At 48.9% G+C, this 24730-nt stretch overlaps 1 protein-coding gene across 1 annotated transcript in view; it reads right to left on the bottom strand.

Moving 5' to 3' along the window:
* SIM2 (SIM bHLH transcription factor 2) overlaps nucleotides 1–24730 on the bottom strand; it is a 49532-nt gene that overhangs the window by 15797 nt on the left and 9005 nt on the right. Inside the window, exons 2-7 of the mRNA XM_055086407.1 lie at nucleotides 24610–24692; nucleotides 21496–21585; nucleotides 14292–14400; nucleotides 11003–11088; nucleotides 8983–9182; nucleotides 4569–4675 (exon numbers count right to left, since the gene is read on the bottom strand). Coding sequence (XP_054942382.1) covers nucleotides 4569–4675; nucleotides 8983–9182; nucleotides 11003–11088; nucleotides 14292–14400; nucleotides 21496–21585; nucleotides 24610–24692 — 675 coding nt within the window. The remainder of the gene's footprint in view (nucleotides 1–4568; nucleotides 4676–8982; nucleotides 9183–11002; nucleotides 11089–14291; nucleotides 14401–21495; nucleotides 21586–24609; nucleotides 24693–24730) is intronic.

The raw sequence follows: 24730 nt of genomic DNA, 5'->3' as shown, positions 1-24730 counted from the left end.
CCCCATCTCCACCCTGAGGCCCCATCTCCTCCCTGAGGCCCCATCTCCACCCTGAGTCCCCATCTCCACCCTGAGGCCCCATCTCCACCCTGAGTTCCCATCTCCACCCTGAGGCCCCATCTCCACCCTGGGGCCCCATCTCCTCCCTGAGTTCCCATCTCCACCCTGAGTCCCCATCTCTACCCTGAGGCCCCATCTCCTCCCTGAGGCCCCATCTCCACCCTGAGTCCCCATCTCCACCCTGAGGCCCCATGTCCTCCCTGAGGCCCCATCTCTACCCTGAGGCCCCATCTCCTCCCTGAGGCCCCATCATCTCCTCCCTGAGTCCCCGTCTCCACCCTGAGGCCCCATCTCTACCCTGAGGCCCCATCTCCTCCCTGAGTCCCCATCTCTACCCTGAGGCCCCCCTCCCCCCTGAGACCCCATCTCCACCCTGAGGCCCCATCTCCACCCTGAGGCCCCATCTCCACCCTGAGTTCCCATCTCCACCCTGAGGACCCAACTCCACCCTGAGGCCCCATCTCCACCCTGAGGCCCCATCTCTACCCTGAGGCCCCATGTCCTCCCTGAGGCCCCATCTCTACCCTGAGGCCCCATCTCCTCCCTGGGTCCCCATCTCTACCCTGAGATCTCCACCCTGAGGCCCCATCTCTACCCTGAGGCCCCATCTCCACCCTGAGGCCCCATCTCCACCCTGAGGCCCCATCTCCACCCTGAGGCCCCATCTCCACCCTGAGGCCCCATCTTCTCCCTGAGGCCCCATCTCCACCCTGAGGCCCCATCTCCACCCTGAGGCCCCATCTCCTCCCTGAGTCCCCGTCTCCACCCTGAGGCCCCATCTCCACCCTGAGGCCCCATCTCTACCCTGAGGCCCCCCTCCCCCCTGAGGCCCCATCTCCACCCTGAGGCCCCATCTCCACCCTGAGTCCCCATCTCTACCCTGAGGCCCCATCTCCACCCTGAGGCCCCATCTCCACCCTGAGTCCCCATCTCCACCCTGAGGCCCCATCTCCCCCCTGAGGCCCCATCTCCACCCTGAGGCCCCATCTCCTCCCTGAGGCCCCATCTCCACCCTGAGGCCTCATCTCTACCCTGAGGCCCCATCTCCTCCCTGAGGCCCCATCTCCACCCTGAGTCCCCATCTCCCCCCTGCGTCCCCATCTCCACCCTGAGTCCCCATCTCCACCCTGAGGCCCCATCTCCCCCCTGAGGCCCCATCTCCACCCTGAGGCCCCATCTCCTCCCTGAGGCCCCATCTCCACCCTGAGTCCCCATCTCCACCCTGAGGCCCCATCTCCACCCTGAGTCCCCATCTCCACCCTGAGTCCCCATCTCCACCCTGAGGCCCCATCTCCTCCCTGAGGCCCCATCTCCACCCTGAGGCCCCACTTCCCCCCGAGGCTGTTCTTTGGCTGAGCCCCTGACAGATGAGGAGTACGACACCTCAAGAGCAGCCTCAGCCAATGCCTGGAGTGTATAAATACCCCCACTCCCTCTCTCCTCAGTGCCACAGCTGAGGCAGGTGTCCTGCCTGGCCTCCTAGGATCTCCGGGGGATTGAGGACCGGTGGCCTGTGGCAGCAGCTGCCGGACATGCCCCTTCGATGGCTCCCTCCCTTCCTCACCTCACTTCCCATTCGCTGCCCCTGCTTCAGCCACTGTCCAAATAAACTACCGCCCTTGAACCTCAGACTCAGCTCCACAGATGCCAAGCAGCCCTGGGGGTGGAGAGGCGGGAACAGGAAGACCGGGAAGGAGAGTGAGGCCGCAGGGACCACCGGGCAGAGAGATTTCAAAATCTCCCGAACGGCACACCCTGAAGACCCGCCTCCAAACACCTGCCCTGGTTGCAGACTGTCTTCCCTTTCCTGGTCCAGCTCTGGAGGGGAAGCAACGTTCTGGGAAGTGTGTCGGCTGCCCTGAGGGACGTCTGGAGACGGTTCCAAGGCTGGAGCTGAGGCTGAGCTCCGGGAGACCCACTCCCACCCGACGCGTGGGTAGAGGCCTCGGCTGTTTCCAGCTGTCACTCGGCTTTCGTTGACATGGGGGTGGGCAGGGAAGCTGGTGGAGGGGAGACGGGTGGGATCCAAGGCCACAGCCGCCGTCCCCTGGCCTCGCTGCCCTGTGCTCTGCACCTCCTGCCCCCGCGGTGGTTTCTCGGCCACAGTGAAGGTCAGAGTCACAGCACCGTAGCAATCACTGTCAAGACTGCTATTTTCCGTATTCTTTGATTCACCAATTCTAGCTCATTTGGCAAAGCCGTGCTCCCTCTGGTGTGTAAACCCTCCGCCTTTTCTGCATGTCCCTTGGAAGCCCGTGTGCACCTTCCCTCTCAGGGACCTTTCGATAATCGCAAAGTCTGGAAATCCCAATTCCAAATGAAGTGAGGCGAATTCATCACGTAAATCGCAGGAGAACTCTCGAATAAACCCCCCACCCACCCCGGTAGGTTTAGGAAGTCAGATGAGCTCAGGAAGACGGGGGCCCCTGGTGGACAAGTGGAAGACCCATTGTGTGGTCAGGACCACTGAAGGCCTGAGCACCCAGTGGCCTGTCCCACCCATAGACAGGCCTCTCCACCTCCCAGCCTCACCTGGCCCACCTGGCCCAGCTCCCCTCTGGTTCCCGTGCGAAAAGCATCTGGTCCGTGTCGGGGACACGGGAGCCTCCGGCTGGCCACCACCATGGCCTTCATTACATTTCCAAATCCCAAGCTGAATTTGTTCCCCCTGAAAAACCCTGTGCCCCTCTGTTAGCCACGCAATGCAAGAGATGAAAAATGGTGTTTAAAACAAAGACCAGTTCCGTGAGCTTCCTTTCTCTGTGCTTACAGGCTACTTTCCCACACTGCAGCCCTGCTTTGAAAAATAACTCTCCCTTCGTGTAATTCAAGGAGAGAGAGGCTCCCCACGCTCCTGCCTCGGGGGACGGGGCTGGGACCCCCAGGGCTGGGGCTTTTCCTCGGACACCCCGACAGTGGCAGGGAGGTGTGGCGCTGTGAACCCTCCCATCTGCTCCCCTGCCGCACCCCCCCACGCGCCTGTCCTTCCCTCTAGACTGTTCCGTGGTGCACAGCCTCCAGCAGATGCCTCTTGCACCCCCCAATCGCTCTCCTTACTCCAGAGCGCACGTTCCCAGCTGCTCCCCTCTACCGCCCGCCCTGCCTTCCAGGTCTCCCGAAGATCTAAGTCTGTCACTGACACTTCCTACCCCGTTTACGCAAGGAAGATTTCTAGCTCCCATATCAGTGACCTGACCTGCGGAGCCCTTCTGAACACTAGGCAGCTGCTTCCTACCAAGCTGGGCTTCGAGAACGTCAGGGACGTTTACATGAGATCATGATTTGGCCATTTTTTTAAAAAAAGACATAAAAACCTGCTCAAAACTCCACGTATTTCCATGCACGGGGGCTTTTTCATGCTGTTGTGAATTACAAGGAGCAGGAAAAAGCTGATGGCGTCCGCCCAGCCAACCTCCTGGTTGTCACAGGTTTCTGCCCTTAGTCACTTGGGAGGAGAGAAGAGCGACACCCGAGGAACTGCCGGGCTAACTGAGTCCCAGCTGTCACGAAACGGCCAGGCAGGTGGCGTGGCCAAGGATCGAGCAGCCCTGGGAGCCGTCGCCCAGCTGCAACCGACACCAGCATCTTGTCCTCTGAGGCCTCTTAGTCAACACACAGCAAGAAGGAGGACGTGCCACCTGGGCCACATTGCAGAAGATCTGGCTCCCCCAGCCCTCCGTACCCCGTTAAGAAGCACCCCTGGACCGGCCATTAGCATGGTGGGGCTGGACGGCGGGGAAGGTGAGGTATTCTACTCCAGCCCAGTTATCTGCTGCCTCGATTTGGTTCTACAAGAAAAGTGTTAACTTCTTTAACCATTTCGGTGACAAGCGCCTCCACTCTCGCATCCAGATGTTCCCCAAACTTCCTCTGTTGACAAATGGAATACTGTTGGTTTGCTCTCTCTATGTGGACTTCTCCCTTCCTAGAAACCTGTGGTCTCCCTGAGCTTCCCAACCGATGATGGACAGCGGTTGGAGGCCGAATTCACTGGATTCAGCTCCCAGCTATGTCGCCTCCTTGCTGTGTGACCATAGGCAAGTGGCTTAACCTCTCTGAACCTCGACATCCTCAACAGCAAAGGGAGGATCATGAACATGAGAACCTCCCTCACTTGGTTGGTAATGTATTTAATCACTTAAACAAACTAGTGCCGGACATCAGTAAGGGCCCTGTAAGTATCAGTTCTTCTACTGCTATTGTCGTTATCCACAACTGCTATCCAGACGTCATAGAGAAATTTGGGTTCCAAATCCATAATCTATTGAATAGAATCCAGCAACTTCCACATCATCCCACACCTGCCAGGGTTTCACTGGATATTTGAGAAGTGACAGTGAGTGCCTGTGCTGAAAGCAAGGGCTACCTGGAGACAGGCTTGATGTTTAAGATTCTTGGGTACACGATGGGTAGTTATTGCATCAAACAAGGGACGCTGCCCCCACTCTGTCCTCGGCGCTCCCTCCCTGGCTGCCAGGGCTCCTGGCCAGGGTGAGCGCAGTACTCACAGAGGTGGTGCGCGTATCGCAGGTGGAAGACATCGCAGCCGTGCACGTGATGGTACAGGGTCTTCTCGATCAGGTCCTGTGGCTCGTACCCAGTCAGCTCGGTCACCCTGGGGGAGGACAGTGGCTCTGTGAATTACAATGCCCTGCAGATTGCGGTTCATTTAAACTAACATTGGTTTTTCCAACTAATCAAGTGCTAAAAGGCTTGGGGGTGGGTGGAGAGAGTGTTGATTTTGGAAACAGAATGATCTTTTTTTACAAGAAAGTCTATGAGCTCCAGCCCAGTGCACGACGCAGCACTCTTCATGAGCAGGAATGTCCTTCTGAAGCCACTGGCTGGAAGGTTTGGGATGGCTCAAAACGGTCAGTACCTTTTCAGGGTGAAGCCTATCAGAGGATGCTTAAGAGTGGACTTGATACTGATATTGGGAGGAGCTACCAAGGGGAGACAGAGCCCACTCGCTGGGGTTTTTTTGGGGGAAAGTCCTGTGTGAAAGTTTTAAAAATTATTCTGGTAAAATATGCACGACATAAAATTTACCATTTTAAAGTGTACAATTCACAATGTTGTATGACCATCACCACTTCCATTTCCAGAACATTTTCATCACCCCGAACAGAAACACTGTACCCATTAAACAATAACTCCCCACTTCCCCCTCCCCGAGTCCCTGGCAACCTCTCTTCTACATTCTATCTCTAGTAATTTGTCTACTCTAGGTATTTCCTCTGAGTGGAGGGATGCAATATTTGACCTTTTGTGTCTGGCTTCTTTCACTTAACATGTTCTCAAGGTTCATCCATGTTGTAGCATCTATCAGAATGTCATTCCTTTTTTATGGCTGCGTAATATTCTGTTTTATGTAGATACCGCATTTTTTTCATCCTTTCACCTGATGATGGACACTTGGGTTGGTTCCACATCCTGCCTATTGTGTGTGCGAACCTGTAACTCTCCATTCCACACGGGACACTGTTACCTGGCACAGTTGGTCTCAGGATGATGCTATGATTGGGTGATTCCTGCAGACGAGATTTAGGGAGTAACTGGAGACGTTTAAGACTCCTATCGGTGGAGGACTGTTTTCCCCCAGAAAATAGTATAATAACACCCCAAACTGTTGTGACTGAAGGTAAGGCTTATTAAGCTCGCTGTGGAAATGGAAGCATTCTTCCTGTGCTTGTTCGCCATTGCCCAGTTTTTATTCTTATCAAGCCCTAGGCATATTCATTTCCTACTTCAGTTCTTTGAAGAAGAGTGGCTCTCAGCATCCAAGACGGCATCATCGCTAGCATTGGGATCACCCCACCCGTAGGTGGAAATTGCATGTGGCCCTGGTATCGATTCCCAGGCCGTGGATAATGGTGCTGGGAGCCACGCCCTCGGGGGAGGTGGCCCTAACATCTTGGTGACAGATATTCAAGAACAGATGAAAGTGGAGACAAGAGGGGATTCCAAAGGAGGTGAGGCCACGGTGAGAAGTCAGTGGGGACTGAGGGTGACAGGGCCTAGGGGCCCTGCTGGCCCCGATCTGAAATGTTAGCTGTAAATTAAATGGGGAAACTTGACCTCACTTTCATTCCCTAACCTGCGCCCCTTTCTGTGGAGCTCTGCACAGGCTTTGGGTCGTAAATCTCTGTGAGCCTCATATTTCCATGGAATCACTCACTATTTGGTGTACACATTTCCATGGTGTTCCTCCAGGGCAGGAAGGAGCTGGGGCTGGAGGTGGGTAGAAAGGGAATTTGCACAGGCCAGAGCCTCTCAGGGCTCGGGGGACCTGTCCAAGGGCCACCTAGAACTTCAGGCCCCACTAGAGTCTAACTCCGTGTGGCAGGAAAATTGAGACGTCTGGCTTCCCCCCAAAAGAAAACCAGGCATCTCTACGGTGTGGGGATGAAAGAGGCTTCCCAGACCCTTTGGACATAAAGTTTCAGAACAACGGCCCCGAATGTGTAAATGAATCAGAAACACATGTATTAAGTTTCTCATCAAAGTACACACTGGCTTTAAAAATTAAAGGGGAAGGGAAGGGTTTGGCAGGCTGCCCTCTTGGTTTTTTCCAACCCTCTAGTGTCTGAAGACCTGTCAGAGGGATTTGCCAAACCCCAAACATCGCCGGGTTCACCCATCCTTAGCAAAAGCACCAGCTACAGTTTCAAAGTGAAATACCACAAAACCCCTATGAACCAGATTTCAGGTTACGCCGAGTTCAGTTTTGTCTGGGATTATGCTGGCGGTGGGGGGACCAGCTGGGCCCTCTTGCCAGGACTCCCACCCTGGCCCCTGTGACTTTGGGGCTGCTGGGCTTCGGGCCAACCCCTTGCCGTGGCTTCTGGGGTTTGGATGTAGGAGTTGGCATCACCCTGCCAGGCCATTCTACTGACCCTCTGGCACTGGGCCAGCTCCTCTGTCCCCCAGGCCAGTGGCCTTTCAAAGACCATCGAGCTGCAGCCGACTGAAGACCAGAGTGTGAAGAATTCTTCAGGACCTCCTAGACGACTGGGGTTCAGAAAAGACCTGAAGGCTTTGCTACAAGCTTCCTGGTACTTCGTAGGAAGAACTTCGTGGGCTTCTGTAGAGACAGGAAGTCCTCCTCGAGACGGCCACCTTGCTTTACTACTCACCTCGGGGGTACGGCCCTTACACCCAGAAGTAGAGGCTCCCTTCAGGAGCAAGCTGGCCTCTGAGCTAAACTCACATAACCTCTTCCGTAAAGCTCCCTGATTTGTCCCTCACGTTTCAAAGCTGTGTGGATTAAACAACTCGAGAAGACCTGAAATCTCTCCTCTGGGGAGACGCCCCTCTTTCCTCTTCTAGAGGATTCACCAAGCCTCAGAGGCTTTTCCCAGGATGGTCAAAGAAAAACTGGGAGACAAAACAAGGGAGAAACCCGTCGTATCCTCCCAAATTTCTAAAATAATGAACATGGACAGTCAGATTTTCTTGCAGTACACTTTTAGAAGTGGCTCCTAAGTCTGGAGAGAGCTTCTCTGTCCCTGCGTGCTGTAAGGTCTACCCCACGCCCGGCTCTGGAGCAGCTCCCCGGCCTCCCAGCTCCTCCCTGCAGGTCCCTCTGTCTTTACTGCAAGAAAACAGCCCTTGTCAGCGTCTGGCCCTCCCAAGAGGTGCCGGCATCCTTCCCCCAAGGGGTTATATTTCCTCTTTGCTTGGAGTTTCTGGGCACATGACGATGACCATGTAAGGCCAGCCCTTGTCATTTCTCTGCCTCTGAGTGGTTCTGAGATGCGTTCACGATGAACTAGACTAAATAGTGTCTTCACCGCTTATCCTTAACCAGGTAAGTTTATTTTTATTCCATAAATGGGTAAAATGATCAATTTTACGTCATGTATGTTTTACCACAATCTTTAAAAAGTGAAAAAAAAATCAATAAATCCTAGCTTCAGGACATACAGGAAAAGTGTGTGTGTGTGTGTGTGTGTGTGTGTGTGTGTGTAAAACTTTTCTCCCAGAAAGCTCAGCTACACACACCAAAAGTCAGGAGTTGGGTCTCTGAACACTCGTTTCTGCCTGTACAGTTGAGGAATCTGAAAGGCCAAGAGGCAAAACGACTCACCTTGCAGGTATATCAGGCTTTTCGCTTTTACAAACGCTTCCCATCTACCGTGTAGCTTCAGCTTTCCTAACATCCTTGTGAGTAGCCAAATGGGCAAAGAAGGTGGAAGGCCAGGGAGGCCCCGCAGGCCCGCAGCCTGCCTCGGGGGGCGCGCAGACGCTTCCCCAGGCCGAGTGAGACAACAGCGCAGTGCCTCTGCCTCGCCCACCCTCCCTCCCCTCTCCGAGAGGAGATTCTCAAATTGCTGGGCCTCGCCAAGTGGGAGACAGTTCTGGGGGCGCTGCAGCCTCGCCCTCCCCGGCAGCCGGAGGTGCCCTCCCAGCCCAGACGCCGACAGGCACCTGCTGAGCTGTGTGTCCAGCCTTCCCCCCAGCGAGGGCCCCCTCTCTGCTCGCTGCCTCAGCCCTGCAGGGACCGCAGAGCTCGGCTATCCGCCAGCTGGGGCTGGAAGCCCTCGCAGTAACACACGATGCTCAGAGTGGAGACTTTCTGTTCGTTTTAAAGTCCTACCAACTTGACGGAGACACAAGGCAGGATCCTGACCTCCTGGGTCTTCAAAAGGCTAACTTTTGCCCACAACACATATTTCCAGTTCAAACTCCAGTGAGATGATGAAAATAGAAACAAATGAAACAAGTACCTATAAGCTGGAGAGGCCGGCCACTCCTGGACTATTAAGGTCGATACTAATTCTTTCACTAAATCTCTTTCTAATTCATATTCTTAGCACAGCTTATTGCTTGCTACGTTTCGGTTTAATAGTGTAGCTTTCAGGGGCCAGTTTCCACCATCAGAATCTACCGGAACTCTGCAGCAGCAGGTGCCAAACTCACCTGGAATCCAGGAATATCAGCTTCAGGTCGAGGCTGGCCCTGAACATGAACATGTTGCTGTGCAGCTTGATCTCAGTGATGGCGCTGGGCGGCAGTGACTGGCCCACGGCCACCAGCCCCACGATCTGGTAGCATGAGTCGTACAGGGACATGTCCAGCATATACTGCCTGATCTTCAAGTAGCCGCTGCAGTGTATGACCTGGGAAAGCACAGGCAGGGTCAGCTGGTGGCGACCCAGAGGTCAGACTGGTACCCACTGCTCCTGGCTCTGGGCCTGCTTCTTTTCTGGAACAGGTTGGAATATCCCCCCAGCCCAGCCTCTACTGAGCCGTGCAGCCAACATGCTGACAGACATCTGATTCACTGCTCGGAAGAAATGAACTATGCTTCTTTCTTAGGAAACAATATCGTCATAAAATATAAGAGTTATCTCATGCAACTGACTATGCTCAAGTAACTCCACAAGTGAAGACTCTCTACTGTATAATGGACTTATGCATAATTAACTCATGGCCATTGCAATTAGATGGCACAACAGTGGCATTTTGGGGAGCTAACCATCTGTTCCATAATGTTCACTTCAGTAACTATAAAGCTCATCATCTCCCAATGAGATTGAATTTCGCAATTGCTAACTTGACATTTAAATAATCTGACAAGCTATCTCACTCCAGTACATGAAGAGTTCTTTCAGTGCAATCAAAAAAGTCCTCATTTTTTTATTTTTTCCCGGCTGTGAGGCATGTGGGATCTTAGTTCCCCGACCAGGGATCGAACCCGGGCCCCCCGCAGTGGGAGTGTGGAGTCCTAACCACTGGATCGCCAGGGAATTCCCTTAAAAAAAAAGTCCTCATTTTGAACGTATGCTTATTTTATTTTATTTACTTTATTTATAATTCAAGATTTTATCCACTTGTAATAAACAAAAATCCAGCGTGGCTATATAGAAACACTTCTAATTGTTATAGCCGAGAAATATATAGGAGAAAATGTATAGTGTTCCAAATATCAAACGGAAACATTTGTACTGCCCTAAGCTTCAATACTGAAGCATTTACACAAGTTACAGTCAGTAAAATCTTTGAAAGGATCATGATCTTAACGGCAGTGATAAACAGCTAAAATCTTAAATCCTCTTTTCAAAAACTTTCCGCCAGAATTCCTGAACACACTCACAGTCTTTAGGGCTGGAACAAATCTTAAAATCCTTGGAGTCTATTCTCCCATTTTACTGATGAGGAAACTGAGCACAAGGTAGGTGATGGGTTTTACTTAAGATCAGACAGTTGGATGGTTAGTAAGTGTCCGAAACATCTCAGGACCCAAGTCTCCAGAAGAATATCTACAGGGTACAGGGTGGTGCTGGAGGCTTCCACCTCTGAGGTTTAGGGTCTGGGACAGCAAAGAAGAAAAGTATCTCCCAATCTATGAAACAGAGTGAGGTAATGGTCAAAGGGAAGAGCTGGCACTGAGGCTCAAAGGAGCGGGGCTGAGGAGAGGCTGAGGGGAGGCGGACCCTGGGATGGCGAGGAGGGGGGAGGGGCATTCCAGAAAGACAGGACAAAGGACGAAGGCACAGGACTCTCCCCTCTCTCTTCACCCCACCCCTCCCTCCTTTTATACAAATTCTCCTGCAAAAAGACTCCCATCTGCCTCTAGCTCCAGAGTGGTGGGCTGATGACCCTCTCTCCTCTGAGGCAGGAGAAAGTCTAGGCGCGGCTGCTCCAGCGGAACTGCCCTGTGTGCGATGTAGAACCTGAAGGTGCCAAGGTCAAATTCTACCCTTAGCCCCATTTATTCCTGGCCTCAGACAACGAAATCCTGCCTGCCTGGAATATCCCTGTAAGATTCCAGCTCTCACACTTGCCGTGAGTAGCGTCCCTAGAAAGTTCTACATTAGGCAGTGGTGGCTTCCTGTCTGCAGACGTTCCTGAACGTGGAGCAAAGCACCAAGCTCAGCGAAGACCCACCGACCCACCGCTGCCCCCTTCCTGCCCGCAAGCCCTTGGCTCCCAGTACCTTGTATCCGCTGCAGGTCAGGCCGGCGTTTCTTTTCGCCAAGACACACTTCATTCGAAGAAAGAACGACCTCTCGATCTCATACTCTGAAAGCAGGCGTGAGGTTAGATTGGCAAACTGTCCCATGATGCTTTTCCTGACTTTAATCCAACACTCCCAATAAACCCTCTGGACCAGATCAGGCAGCCAGAGGCCTTGGCCCAGTCCACCCAGAACCCCACCCAGAGAGGCGGTGGCCAGGACCCGGCACAGCTTCCACATGCTCCAGGAAGGGGTAGCCCGAGACGTGGCCACAGCAAGACCTTGCTAAACGCCCACCTGGGGCCAAGCTGAGGATCCATGCGCAGCGACCCAGCCCAGCTCAACCTGCCGTGGTCCCCTGATGGTGGCCACGGAGCAGCCTGGTGCCAGGAGCATCGCCTTGGCCAGCCCTGGGCGGGTGCCGAGCCTGCCGGGAAGCCCAGAAGCATCTGACGTCCCCCCTCTGACTGACTGAGAGTCAGAAGTGCAGGCCTTTCCCTGGCAAAGGGAGCCGGCCCCAGGGCCCCTCCTGCCCGTGCTCCCAAGGCCATGGGCACCAAGACTGCCCTGCATCGTGGGGTGGGGCACAGGACCCAGCAGACCCACTGGGCCAGATCAAAGCTTTCGCCCTCAGTTACAGCCCTGGATGGACGCCCACCCCCCCAACCCCGCCGCTTTCTCTGGCCCAAAGCCTTTCCTTCATTCCCGTCGCAGGCCTCACACACGAATCTCCAACCTCACTACTGCAAACGCAAACGTCCCCCAAGGAAACACCCTCTGCTTTAGTGAGCGGACACCAGCTCTCTGGGCACGGATGGCAGACTGTCCTCGCCCCAGGGTGAGAGCGAGGTCATTCCACTCTAAATAAACAGCTCTTTGGTGGTGGTTAATAAATTAATTTTTAAAGAAAGGTTACCGCTAGGAATGGAGGCAAGGCCTTCCGCCCCTCCCTGAGGGCACTGCCCAGTGGAGATAAGGGCATCACCTCAGAGGCCCCCCTCCCCTAGTTGGAGGGGCTGCCATATTTACCCACAATTTCTCTGCACAGCTGGGGTCTGGAGGCAGAAGGCTTCCCTCTAACATGGCGGCCTGTCTACCCCATTTCCAGAAGAGCACGCTCAGCTGTAAAAACCATCACCCAGTAATTAACTATCCAGTTCTGGGGAGAGCCCACTTCTCACACAATTACCATAAAACAAGGAGGCCAGTTCAGACGCAGAAAACCAACTCTGCACATGAGGTGAAAACCAGGTGCTTGTGAACCTCAGAGCCTGAACACTCGGTTGTCTGTGGAAATGAGTCAGTGGGAGACCCCACGTCTCCCAGACCTTCTCCTCCTGTACTGTTGGCCCACCTTAGACGTGAACCCCGCAGGAAACGGGACGGGTCTCCCGATACTCCCATTTGCCGTCATTTTCTAAACACTTTTTTAAAGGCTATGACACGGAAGGGTCAAATGAAACCGGAGCTAATGGCAGAACGCCCACTCCTGTGCAATTAACACACTGTAACTTTGTAAAACAATAACAACACATTCAATATCTTGTAAAAGCCTATAGTGGAAAAGAATCTGACAAAGAATATATACAAAACCGAATCACTTTGCTGTATACCTGAAACTAATAGAACATTGTGAATCAACTATACTTCAATTAAACACACACACACACACACACACACACACACCACAATGTTCTGAGGAATTCTCTAAGATTCCAGCTGTCTTTGTCCGACTTTAAACAACCCCACAGTGAAAGCATTAGATTCGGGAGCAATGTGCTCCCCTAGCCCTTATTTTGTTGGAAATTATTTCTTCAGACTCGTATTCCTGTTCATTTAAGCAGCCGGACCATTTCCAAGGACTTAAGCGCCACAGGCCATAGCTACAACTAAGCCCCCATCTCATTTCAGAAACCAACATACCAGTCTCCCTCCTTGGTAGACACATGGTGACTATTTCTGGGGCTAGAACATGGGGGCCACAGAGCTGGATCTGCAAGGGTTTTAAAACTGAGTGTGCTATTCTGTGTTCTCTCTTCCTAGCTTCAGAATGACCCATCCCAGGAGGAAGCAATAAGAATGGAACCCATTTTTTTTTTCTGTGGCTGGCTACCCCATTCTCATCACTTTCGACACTTCTTCTTTGGCATTTTGTCTCACTAGGGGCTTTTGGCCGAGTTGGGATACCATAGTCCAAAGCAGACAAGAGACCCTTTGGTCAGCACACTGGTTGGTCTCATTGGGCCATCAGAGGAGTTACGAGGCCAGGGCCCCTGGAATAAGTTCTTCCGTGTCTTCCTAGCACACATGGCAATTGTAAATTAAGGAGTCATTTGTGTGAAGACATGTTCCACACCCTCACTGAACAGCCACGCCACAACTGTTCTAACAGGGTGCTTAAAACAGTGGGGGCCAAGTTAATACGTGCTAAATGTTGGGACTGTCAAAAAAGAAAACTCTTGTCGCCAAATGGAGCCAGGCCAGCAAGACGGACCTGCCTCATCCGTCTAGACCAAGGCTTCTTAACTGACTCGTGCTGTGGCACAAAACCTGCAGATTCCCACTCAGAATAACGTTTCTGAGAGCATAAAATATATGCGATTACAAAGGGCATCAGCTGTATTGAAAAACATCGAAATATTCAAACAAGTGGTGCTGTGGTTATAAATGTGCTACCTTATTAACACATTAAATAACAAGATCCTGCAGAAGACTCACAGCTCCTGACATTTCAAAGTAGTGGTGAGCATAACCGATATGTTTAAATACGTGAAACAACCCTAAGGTGAAATGAAAATATCTGTGAATTTTGTTGTAGGCAAAGCCACAGGTACTTGTGATAGTAAGATGGCTTACTGTCTACAATCTACAAGCAAAGGAAGAGCTAGATTTCACCTAGAGGGAATAAAGATGTAATTTTCCCCATGCAATTTCATGGCCCCCCTGAGTTTTATCCTCGGACGCTCTGGTTAAGAAGCCCCGGTCTAGACCTGTGTCGCTGGCATGCTAAACCAAGAGCACCTTGGGGTGGAAGCCTTGGACCACTTTTCTCTGTCTCCTACCGTGCACCTCTCACAGTCTCTGGCACAGGAAAGGGGATCAGTAGCCGCTTTAAAGGACAGAAGCATAAGAACAAATTCCCACTTGGTGGACCCTGCGTGTTTGCTGGAGAGGCCTGGCTGGGCATCGTGGGAAGCTCAGCCCTAGGGTCACAGCAAAGAGCATCGTCCGGCAGTCATTCTGGTTTCTTTTCGTCTGGAGGAAATACCTTGGAGCAGGTGATGGTGAAGAGGCTGGTGGGCTGCCAGGACAGCAGTCATCTCATCGTGGTCGGAAGGATGGATGTACTCGTAAATGCTGTTGCCCGTGAGCTCCACCTGCCGCGGAAAGGAAGGGAGGGGTCAGGAATCTTCGCTAGGACTTCGGGGAGGTGGAGAGGTGAGGGTGCAAGGTGTATTATAGGTGCGCACCTGCCAGGGAGAGACAGGACCTCGACCTCTGTGCACAACCCACACCTTCCCCTCACACAGAAGTGTTGGCCTTTTCTCAGTCGGCGCCCAACTGTCTCCCAACAAGGCCAGGGGGGCGTCCCGAGGAGGCGTGAAGGATGGAAAAGGTGCACTATGGAGGGGGGGACGCTCCTGGCCTGGGGAGCATCCTTCACCCGGGAGGCGGCTTAAATCAGAGCGGAGCCAGCCCTGTCCTTCACCTGCTGCCTGTGAGGACTGGTGGCCAGGAGGCCAGTGGCCACGTCCAGAGCAGGGTCCCTGCGACAGCTCGTGCACACGGAGGCTGAGCAGGGGAGCCTCGGGGGCACCCTGTGCTCCAGGAGGACTCGCCCCCAGCAAGGTCCTTTCCTTCGGACTCGCGGGGAGCAAGGTCCTTTCCTTCGGACTCGCCCCCAGCAAGGTCCTTTCCTTCGGACTCGCCCCCAGCAAGGTCCTTTCCTTCGGACCCTGCTGGGCCTTTCACGTGGGCGGAAACCTGTCCGTGGCCTTCCTGGTCCAGGGCGACTGTGCTAACCCCACAGCTCCCGCCCTTGGGTGTGGCTGGGTGGCTGAGTGACCTCTGGGAGGCTGTGGGTCACTCCAGAGGGCCACATGACCTTGGGGCTGCTCCCCCGACATTCGGACACCACCTACTTCCAGACACACCCCACAGAGGACAGCACGCAGGCCCAGAGGCCATGTCCCTGTTGGACCGGACCCTGCTTTGCGGGCACGGGCGTTTCCAGGAAAGCACCATAGTTAATGATCTTTCCACAGAGGTTCCCGGAGACTCGGGTCCTAACCTTGAGAATTTTTGATTGTTCTCCCAAACACAAGTGTCATGATAGGGGATGACAGAGATTCTCAGGACCTGGGCCCCTCACCCATCGGAAGATAGGCAGTGGCATAGAATGTTCCAGAAACTACCACCAACGGTGCAGCCTTCTGAGCAGTGGGGGGGTGGATCCTCTTTCAGAGATCAGCAGTGCAGACAAGGAAAGTGAGTCAGTGTCAGCGCACCTAGAGTACTGGGGGGGCAGTGATGGTACCCCTACTGCAGCCAGGGGAAGCCCCGCAGCCCAGGTCAGGAAGATGCTGAGAGCGAGAGGAACTGCCTTGGCGTGGCACACAGCCTTGGGTGGGGCTGGGGACTTTCTCTGCCCCGCCCCCAGGGGGCAGGGCGAGATCAGAGAGCAAAGCCAGGCTTGTCCCTATCACCCCCTCGTTATTTTTAAGTGTGTCTTGTAGCCTGTTTTTTGGCTGCACTCGATCGGAGCAGAGACTCAATCCTCGGTAAAGGGGCAGCCCTGACGGTGCCACCTCACAGCAGGGCAGCACCAGCCAGGCCGTTCAATGGAGAGGTTCTCCCAGGAGCCACCGTTCCAAATCAGCATCAAGGCCATAATCTCTTTACTCGGGACCAGGGGGCCGCAGAGAGGTGAAGTCAGTCCCGCTCCGCCCAGCCACTTCTCCCAATGTGTTAAGATGTGTGAGTTGCCTTTTAATTCAGAACAAGTTATGTTTCTGGCCTGCTAAGTAATCTTGTCCCTAAAACAGGTTTCACAGTTCTATTTTCTGCATTATTCATGGAATGTTTTTCCCAATATTATACAGAGCAACGGAGAGAATCCTCTTACAGAAATGTTCCCTCTCCACCTCCCCAGCCTGGCACTTTGCTAATGACCCAAATGGATATTTGTCTATGTAAAAAGTTACTACAGGATTTCATTGAAAATAAAAGAATAAAAACGAAATATCCTTCTTTTAAGTCAGTCCTATTAATCCTTAAAAAGTTTAAATAAATCAGCAACACTCAAGTCAGCCATTTGGGACGGGACAATCTCCTTTTTCCTGAGGGCAGCCCTAGAGATGCTGTCCGGTGGAGAGTGATAGAGGCTAATAAATAAGGGAGCTATTGTTTAAACTGATTCACAATTTCAATGGTTTATTTTAAAAACGAAAAAATAAAAAATAGAATTTCTGTGTGTGTTGGCCTATCATTTCTCCCTTACCCAGGTTTTTAGAGAAAAATGACAATTCTGGTTTGCTCCAAGTTCTCTTTGAGAAAAAAGTAACTGATGTCTTTTTAGAGAAACACCTTTGTACATTTGCAAAAAGACTTGCATCTGGGCTCATAGGGATTCGATTTGCGTTTTAATCCCAAAGTAGCCTCATCTGTTTCCAAAGATCCCATTCTCATCACATGCCTTTGGAGAGGGAGAAGGGTGAAGGCCCATGAATTAAAAGGCTTGATTTTCTGAATACTCGTGTTAGTGATAAACCTCTAAGGCTGTCTAGCAAGTAAAGTAGTCTTCAAATAACGGAAATGTTTTTAAAGACAAATTTTGGAATGATAAAACAGCACTGACCTTGACTTAAAATTACGGTTGACATGGTGTTTCCTGTATTGACATATCTATTCGTGCTTTTGAATATTGAAAGAAATGTGACTACCTCGCCAAAAAAAAAAAAAAATTATGGTTGTTGCTATAAAACTCCCCAGCTCTCATACAACAACCTTATTAAAACAGACCGTCAATGTGATATTTTAGTATTTGTAAAACCCAGCTAACTACAAAATGAGTTGCCTTCCTACTAAGAGCTTTTTTGTGTTTTGCTGAATAGCTTTTTTCTTCCTGCCAAGAAAACTACATATGATAAGTACAGCACTAAATGGATATATTCTGGGTCAGAAGGGGAAACTCACCCAGTACTCTGGAAACACACATTGCTCTGCTTTGGGTGTTTTGCTGACTATGGTAAATTAACCATTTAAAAAAAAGATGGTTTGGGTTTCAGGGTTCAAGTTATGTCAACAAACATTAAACGCTGTTCTTTCTCTTTATTTCAAAAGTGAAAGGATTAGGTCTTATGGCCCCAAACAACACCGTGGTTATTTTTACAGTTGTGCTTCCGGCCACACTCTCAAACATTACATTTTCCTTTATATATCTCGTGAACAGCTATTTCATACATATCTATATTATGTGACAACGTATACTAGTTACCCAGATGTTATATACCATATGCAACTTCAGTAAGGAAATTTAAACCACAAGGATACTTTAAAATGTTTAAAGAAATACACAGCAGGTACGCAGGGCTTTTTCCCTTCTTCAAATATAAGTTAATTACATTAACCAAAAAACCATGAAACTAAATCATTTAATAAACCTGATGGATAAAAAGTGCTTCCCCAACTCTACGTCTTCCAAGTAGATGTGTGTCTATATGGATTATTTTGTATTATGAATGTGCGCATACACCAAATAGAATTTTCAAGCAGAAGGCTGACTCTTTTCCCAACTTGCACTATGGGCTGAGGAGACAATTAGCATTTTGTGGTTCTCCCTGTCATTTTTTGGTACCAAAGTCTGACAGCCAGGATTGCTGCATTTACTAATTTAAAAGCAAAAATAAATTAATAAACTCTGCCATATGAAGTAGACTTCTTATTCCAATACATGCTTTTAAAAAAGTTCAATAAAAGGCTCTGAATTGGGATGGGCTTATAACACATAAAGAATCATTTTTATATTCTCAAATAGTTCAGAAAGCTATTTAGATAGTGCAGATTGAAAAAAGAAACACACTAGTTTGCTGTGAATTATCACACAATTATGGCAAACCTAGGAGCTTATGTTCCCTAGGAGCTGCTAACATAGAGTTTAACCCCAAATTAATGTGAAAGATGTCGTTACTTAGAGATATTGTTATAGAGAATAACTGAAAGTTCTTGGAACACAGAAGGGCGTTACGTAAATATAAGCTATTACAGCCCTTATTCATCAGAAAACCTGTTTAAAAGGTTACTCTGACTAGTGGGTAAAATTTTATTAACACTTTTATCTCTGGTGATTAAAAAAAATCTTGAAGCCTATTTTAATTAAAGTTTTCATGTTTGATATGTTTGTCTGACTTATACTACTACTAGTAAAAATAATCTAAAAGGTGCAAAAAAATTTTTTTAAACAGAAGTTGGGTATTTGACATTCTTTTCAATACCTTATTTTACTATTTAAGAAGACAGAAAAAAATACACATTGTGATTCTGCCTAGATTTCCTTCTGCAGAGTTAATTGGGAATAGGAGGCAGATTTGAGGGAAAAGTTTGTTGTTGCTTATTTAAACAGTTCACCATGAAATACTCCCCAGACATCAGCATGAAAGTGTTTTCGTAGCTGGAGACTGATACTGAGATAGTCCCGCCAGGAGATCAGAAAAAAATTAGCCGTCCTACACGGACAGGCAGTTTGATTTATTTTAAATTGACACTTCTCCTGGCAACATACAGACAAAAGGCATCTTTACAATTTTTTTGGAAAATTCAAAATTATGATATACAAAGTTTTATGTCTGCATTAGGACCAAAAGGAAATAGAATTTAAATTCCAATTCTGCTTAAATGTCCTTTCTTGGTCATTTGTAGAGACGTGGATGGATCTAGAGACTGTCACACAGAGTGAAGTAAGTCAGAAAGAGAAAAACAAATATCGTATATTAACGCATATATGTGGAACCTAGAGAAATGGTACAGAGGAACTGGTTGGCAGGGCAGAAAGTGAGACACAGATGTAGAGAACAAACTTATGGACACCAAGGGGGGAAAGCAGCACGGGGATGGGGGTGGTGGTGTGATGAATTGGGAGATTGGGATTGACATGTATACACTAATATGTATAAAATAGGTAACTAATAAGAACCTGCTGTATAAAAAAATAAATAAAATTCAAAAATCCAAAGGAAAAACAATTTCCTTTCGTGGCGTTTATCATGAACAGGAGGTATATTTGTTACCTATCCAATGTTTTGGTCATTCTTAATTATTGTGTTCAAAAACAATCATTTTTATTTCCCACGTGAAAAGAGAAAAATGACAGAGAGCAAAAGAGAGATGTAGAATGCCAGACTGAGCAGCCTGACAGAATGAACTGGAAGGTCCTGATATGTGCACAGTGCCTTATGATGTGCCAGAACGTTCCCCATGACTAATTATCCCTAATATGTGCCCACCAAAGGATGCTATTTGAAGCGACTTTTGTGCTATTTGAAGTACAGTTCTAATGAAACTTACAATGCCTGGCTTTTGTGTAGCCCCCTATAGTTTATAAATCACGTGGGCCCTTGGTATGTTTCTCACCATGATCCTGAAAGAGTAGTAGAGCGGGCATTATTTTCTTATTTAAGTTATGGTTCAGAGAGGTCAGTTGCCTGCCCTTATCAGACAATGAAAACCATACAACAAAATGCATTTCCCCTTTTTGCTTTGACTGCTAGGGAGCTCAGATCTAAATTTAATATTCAGTAAAGGTGACTCTATCGATTTTAAAGTATGCTTTGACCAGTCATTTTCTTTTTTGACCAGTCATTTTTAAAGTATGTGAAATGTTTTGTCTTGTTTGTGACATTATTATAAGACTTATCAAAGGTTTTATAAGTTACAATTTAAAAAGTTAAGGAATCTGATCAAGGGCACTCAGCCACAGATCAAGTCAGGAGTAGAAACCAGGCTGGGTCTAACTAAAGGGCCTTAAATAATTCTAAATATTCAGAGAATAATGAAGTGGAAATTCAGAGAATAATAACTTTGGAAAATATAAAAAGAGAAAATTTCATATTTCCAATAGTATTTCCCATTCTACAAGTACACTAATCCCATGAGTCACATAGGTGAAAGAGACAAGCCTTAATAAATCTCATCTGGAAGACCAGGTATCATAAAAGAAGAGAAGAGGAAGAGAACAGAAAACGCCAAACAGTTTTAATATGTGATTCGCTTTAGAAGACTTTGCAGAAGAAAACACACAGGCGCAGAAACCCACTTGGACATGGATAAAGATATACATCCATTGGAAACGAAGGCTGTAAACAAATGGAAAGTTTAAAAAACATCTTGGCAGAAAAAGAAGAGGAATACACCAGATGCAGGTTTCCAAACTGGTAATTTTGTTTTGCAATGAGAAAGCCCAAGCCACTTTAATAGGCATGTTTTATTTTGGCTTAACTACAGGAGGAGTCTGGTGCAGTACAGATTATTCATGTGCCTCCTGGGAGCCCATTTCCTGGATCTAATTAATTCTAGTGTGTCTTCAGTTGTAATGAAAAAAAAGCACTCTGATAATTCACAATGTAAAGAAACGTTTAGCCCCTATATGTATAAAACAATGTGACTCTTAGAATCATGATCCATGCTTGTTAAATCAGAAATGTGAATGGCAACAACCAGTAGACTCTCCCACCATCCGGACTGACCACAGCCCCGACAAGCAGCCAAACCCTTTACCAAGCCCTTGGTTTGACGGGATAGAGAAAACAGTGCACCTCTCTCCTCTAGGGAATGAACCCCTTTTAGAAGACAGTTTCAGAAAAATCGGTAATATTTAAATGTTCTAAAGAAACCAGGACCTTGCTGTGCAAAACAGTAGTAAACTGAGTTTTATGAGTTTCTATCACAAGCATATAAAATGCTTTACTGAAACGACCACTGAACTGGAAAAACTCAGGAAAAATTACCCTGAATTCCATGTGGACACTCATAAATCTACCCCCCCTTTTCTCTCTCCCCAAAGCACATTCTGCATAAAATCCATGTTCTACATCAGCTTGCCTCTCTTTCATAGCAACTCACAATACCACGTGCAGACCCTCAAGCGTGGACTGAAAAATCTCCCTTTGTGAAGCTCTTGTTAGCGGCAGAGAACTTTACTGTATAAGCAGAGTCCAGGCTATTGGACAAGGCTGACTGTTGCAAAGACATTACGAGGCATTAGCCCCAAAGGAAAAAGAAAGTAGAAAAGTGAAACATAACACGGAGAAGAAAAGCCCTGCGGGCCGGCCTTCAAAGACGATTTTGTAATTTTGGAATACGTTCAGGCACAAAAGTAGACACTAGGACAGACTCATTTTCAAGTTGGGCAAGGCTGTCAAGATCCGCCAACACTTAACTTATTATTTTGGTTGTACATAAAATTAGTCAATACCCACCTGGGACAAGCCTAAATGTACAGAAGCTGTTTCCGAAATATACATGATTTTGCCGTCAGATGCTACCACAAAAACAAATCCATCCAAAGTCTGTAAAAGAAAAAGGATCAGGGTAAGAGATAATAGACACTAGAGTTAAATCTGATCATTGTACTGGCACTAGGATGGAGAAATGTATAAAGTATTATAATCAACGTATATTGTTAAATGCAGAAACGGCGCCCCGGGGCCATGAGCGGGACTAGGTTTAGTTCCCCAGCCAGTCTCTCAAATGCTTTTAAAGGACTTTAAAAACAGTCTTACATCTACATCACAAAAATCATGCAAAACATTTGAGAATTCCTATCATGCTCAGTTTAAACGTAGTAGCTTTATTGTTGGGGTTATTTTAGCACTTAGCACAAATCCGGAGTTCTATGGTACTTAGGGGAAAATCTGCCACTGTATAGACCATTTCATGTCATAACTGGCAGCCGTTTATACCACTAGAACATATGCTTTATTTGCCACAATTTTCTAGTTATCCCTAAGTACCATTTGAATAATAAATTCCAAACACTACCACTCCCCAGAAAATAAAATACCTGTTTATTTTTAACAGACTATGTCTACAAAATTAATTATTTAGAATCTGCAAGAGATCAAACAACCTTTGCAAAATTCAAGGAGAAAAAGTATCAATTTCCGAAAAATTAAAGCTACCTAAATGATGTTCTGATTTTGCCTAACTTGGCTAGCCCTCAAAAAAATAAAGTAAAATTATAAGAGGTAATTAAGTCAAATAAAGGGTAATGATTATATTTATGCGTGGCAAGGATAAAAAGACTAAATTATTTTTGAAAAAGGAAACTGCATTTTATTTACTCATTCATATTTTAGATCCAGAACCAAAGAAAAGCAATAAAGTTGGTGAAAGACCCATACAATCCACAACATTGCCCCCATAAAAAATATTCCAAATTAATTTCTGGCCACAAATTCTATTTTTACAGCATGTAATTGAAACCAGATTACCTTTGGTTTTTCTAAATCCGCCCCCTCTCTGGAGGGGGGCCTAAAAAGAATGTAGAAGTGAAACCTGAAAGATATCCTTACATTCTGCTGTCTCAAATACAGTTTTGCTGCAGAAACTTCTTTGCCAACTAAGCTATCATTAGCTTTCCCTGTGCTGAGGCTGAAATCAACATCTTGATAACAAGCCCGACTTTCATGTTTCTAACTCAGCTACAAAATATTTCCCCAACTAAACTCCTTTTCAAAGATATAAACTATTCAGCAATTTCTGAAGTTATCCATATTTTGGCACATTCTGCATTCTTGCTTAACTCCAAAATCATTAAAGAGATACATTTAATGAAATAGTATCGGACAGCCAGCCATATGAGTAAAAGAGAAAAAGTTATCAAAATGAAATTCTGAAAGTTGCCAGCGGTAGCTTAAAAAATAATACTCTTAATGGAAAATGTTGGTTATGCTTTCATAGCTGCAAACGACCTAATGCGCTTGCGAGTATATTAACTGCAAAGCCGCCCATCTACAGACACACTCCGGAATTAAATAAATGTACAGTGGAGAAACTTGGGGGCGTTGACTTTGCCGCCAGGTTCTCACTGGAGCTCCCTGGCACTTAGTTGTCTCTGATATTAGCGTCACTTATAATATGCAGGAGCATCGGACACTTAAAATACCGCGCACGGAGCTGGACCCGAGCTTGCGGGCAGAGCTCAGGGCGCGCGGGAAGGGCTCCAAGAGAACCATTACCCGGCCGGCTCCCACACCACTAGCTTTATGTTGTAAAAGCCTCGGGTTTCAAATACATCCCGGGATCTTCTCTTCCCCAGCGCACGCATTAAAAAAAATAAATCACACTAGGGCATTTGGGGCAAAAGAGTTTTGAAAAGATCTGCTTTTTCGAAGCGCGGAGCCGACTCGCTGACCCAAGACACAGAGTTCCCGTAGCCAACTTTTTTTTCCCCCCTTATAAAGAAAACACAAAATAGAAGGAGGAAATGCAAACTAGCTCTCGGTAGGCATTTTTCGGTGGCAGAGACAAATGACGGGAGGGGGAATGAATCGGGTCGTTGATGAGGCTCTGTAAAGGGCATTTGAAAGATTCCGAGACACGAGGCGTTTCTGTGCCCACCTAGCGCCAGCCGCGGACTTGGAAGTGGCCGGTCGTGCGCACGGCTACCCCACCCGAGCCCCAGACACCGCGAAGGAAATCCGAGGTCAGGGGCGGTTTAGTAACCGCGGACTGAATGGCTCCGGGCTGGGGCGCTAAGCGGCCGACACAAACTAAGCAAGGACTTCCTCCGTGAGCCAGGTGACCCCGGAGGTCGCACCATGTCGTGAGCTGGACCACTTGAGTTGAACAAGGCTCCACCACTTGCTGTGGAACCTAAGGCATGTTGCTTAACCTTTCTGTGTCTCAACTTCTTGCTCCGAAACAAGTGCAGTTAAAAATAGAACACACTCTAGGTGGCTGGTGAAGAGAGATGATATAGTAAGATTTAGAACAGCTTCTGGCCGGTAGCGACCTCTCAGTAAATGTCAGCTGCTAATTCTCAATTATTGATGCTGTCTCTCCTCTATGGCAACCTCTCCAGACACACACAACTGTCAGACGCTTTAGGCTGCCTCCCTCTGGCTCAGGCCAGCGGGATCACTCCTCCTCTGGCTCCGGCGCCTGGCACAGCGTCTGGCACAGAGCAAGAGCTCCATCAAAGTTTGCCGAAGGAAGTAAGGTTGGAGAGGACTTAACCACACCCAGGGGCGCCCTTCGGCCTAGGTCTCGTGGGCTAGAGAGTCCTGGGGCTGGGGCGGGGGAGAGGGTGCCAGGTGTGGGGTTGATGGGGGGCTGGCCTGAGGCTGCGGTTGAGCGGAATCCACACGCAGTCCCGGCCCTCCGAGGGGAGTTGGGGGGGAATTGGCCCGAAGTCCGATCGCTGCCTCGGGAGACCTCTGCAGCCTGGGGGCGGCCTGTGGATCCTCCCGGGGCTCCTTGAGGAGGGACCCCTGGAGACTGGGGCGGTGGGGTCGGAAGGGAGCCCCTACCCGGGCGGGCCAGGGCCGTTGGTGGCGGCGGCGCTTTTCACCCCGCGGCGGCCCTACTACCTGCAGCAGGTGCGATCCCAGCTCCTTGGCGACGCTGTCCAGGGGCCCCGCGCGGCTCGGCTGTCCCCACGCGTCTCCTAAACCTGCACGGGGAATAAAGCAAACCGGTAAACAGCAGCGC

The sequence above is a fragment of the Physeter macrocephalus genome, chromosome 8, assembly GCF_002837175.3.
Source record: "Physeter macrocephalus isolate SW-GA chromosome 8, ASM283717v5, whole genome shotgun sequence".
In the NCBI taxonomy this organism is placed as follows: domain Eukaryota; kingdom Metazoa; phylum Chordata; class Mammalia; order Artiodactyla; family Physeteridae; genus Physeter; species Physeter macrocephalus.
The sequence above is the reverse complement of the archived record's forward strand: the minus strand, read 5'-3'. Positions and strand labels throughout refer to the sequence as shown.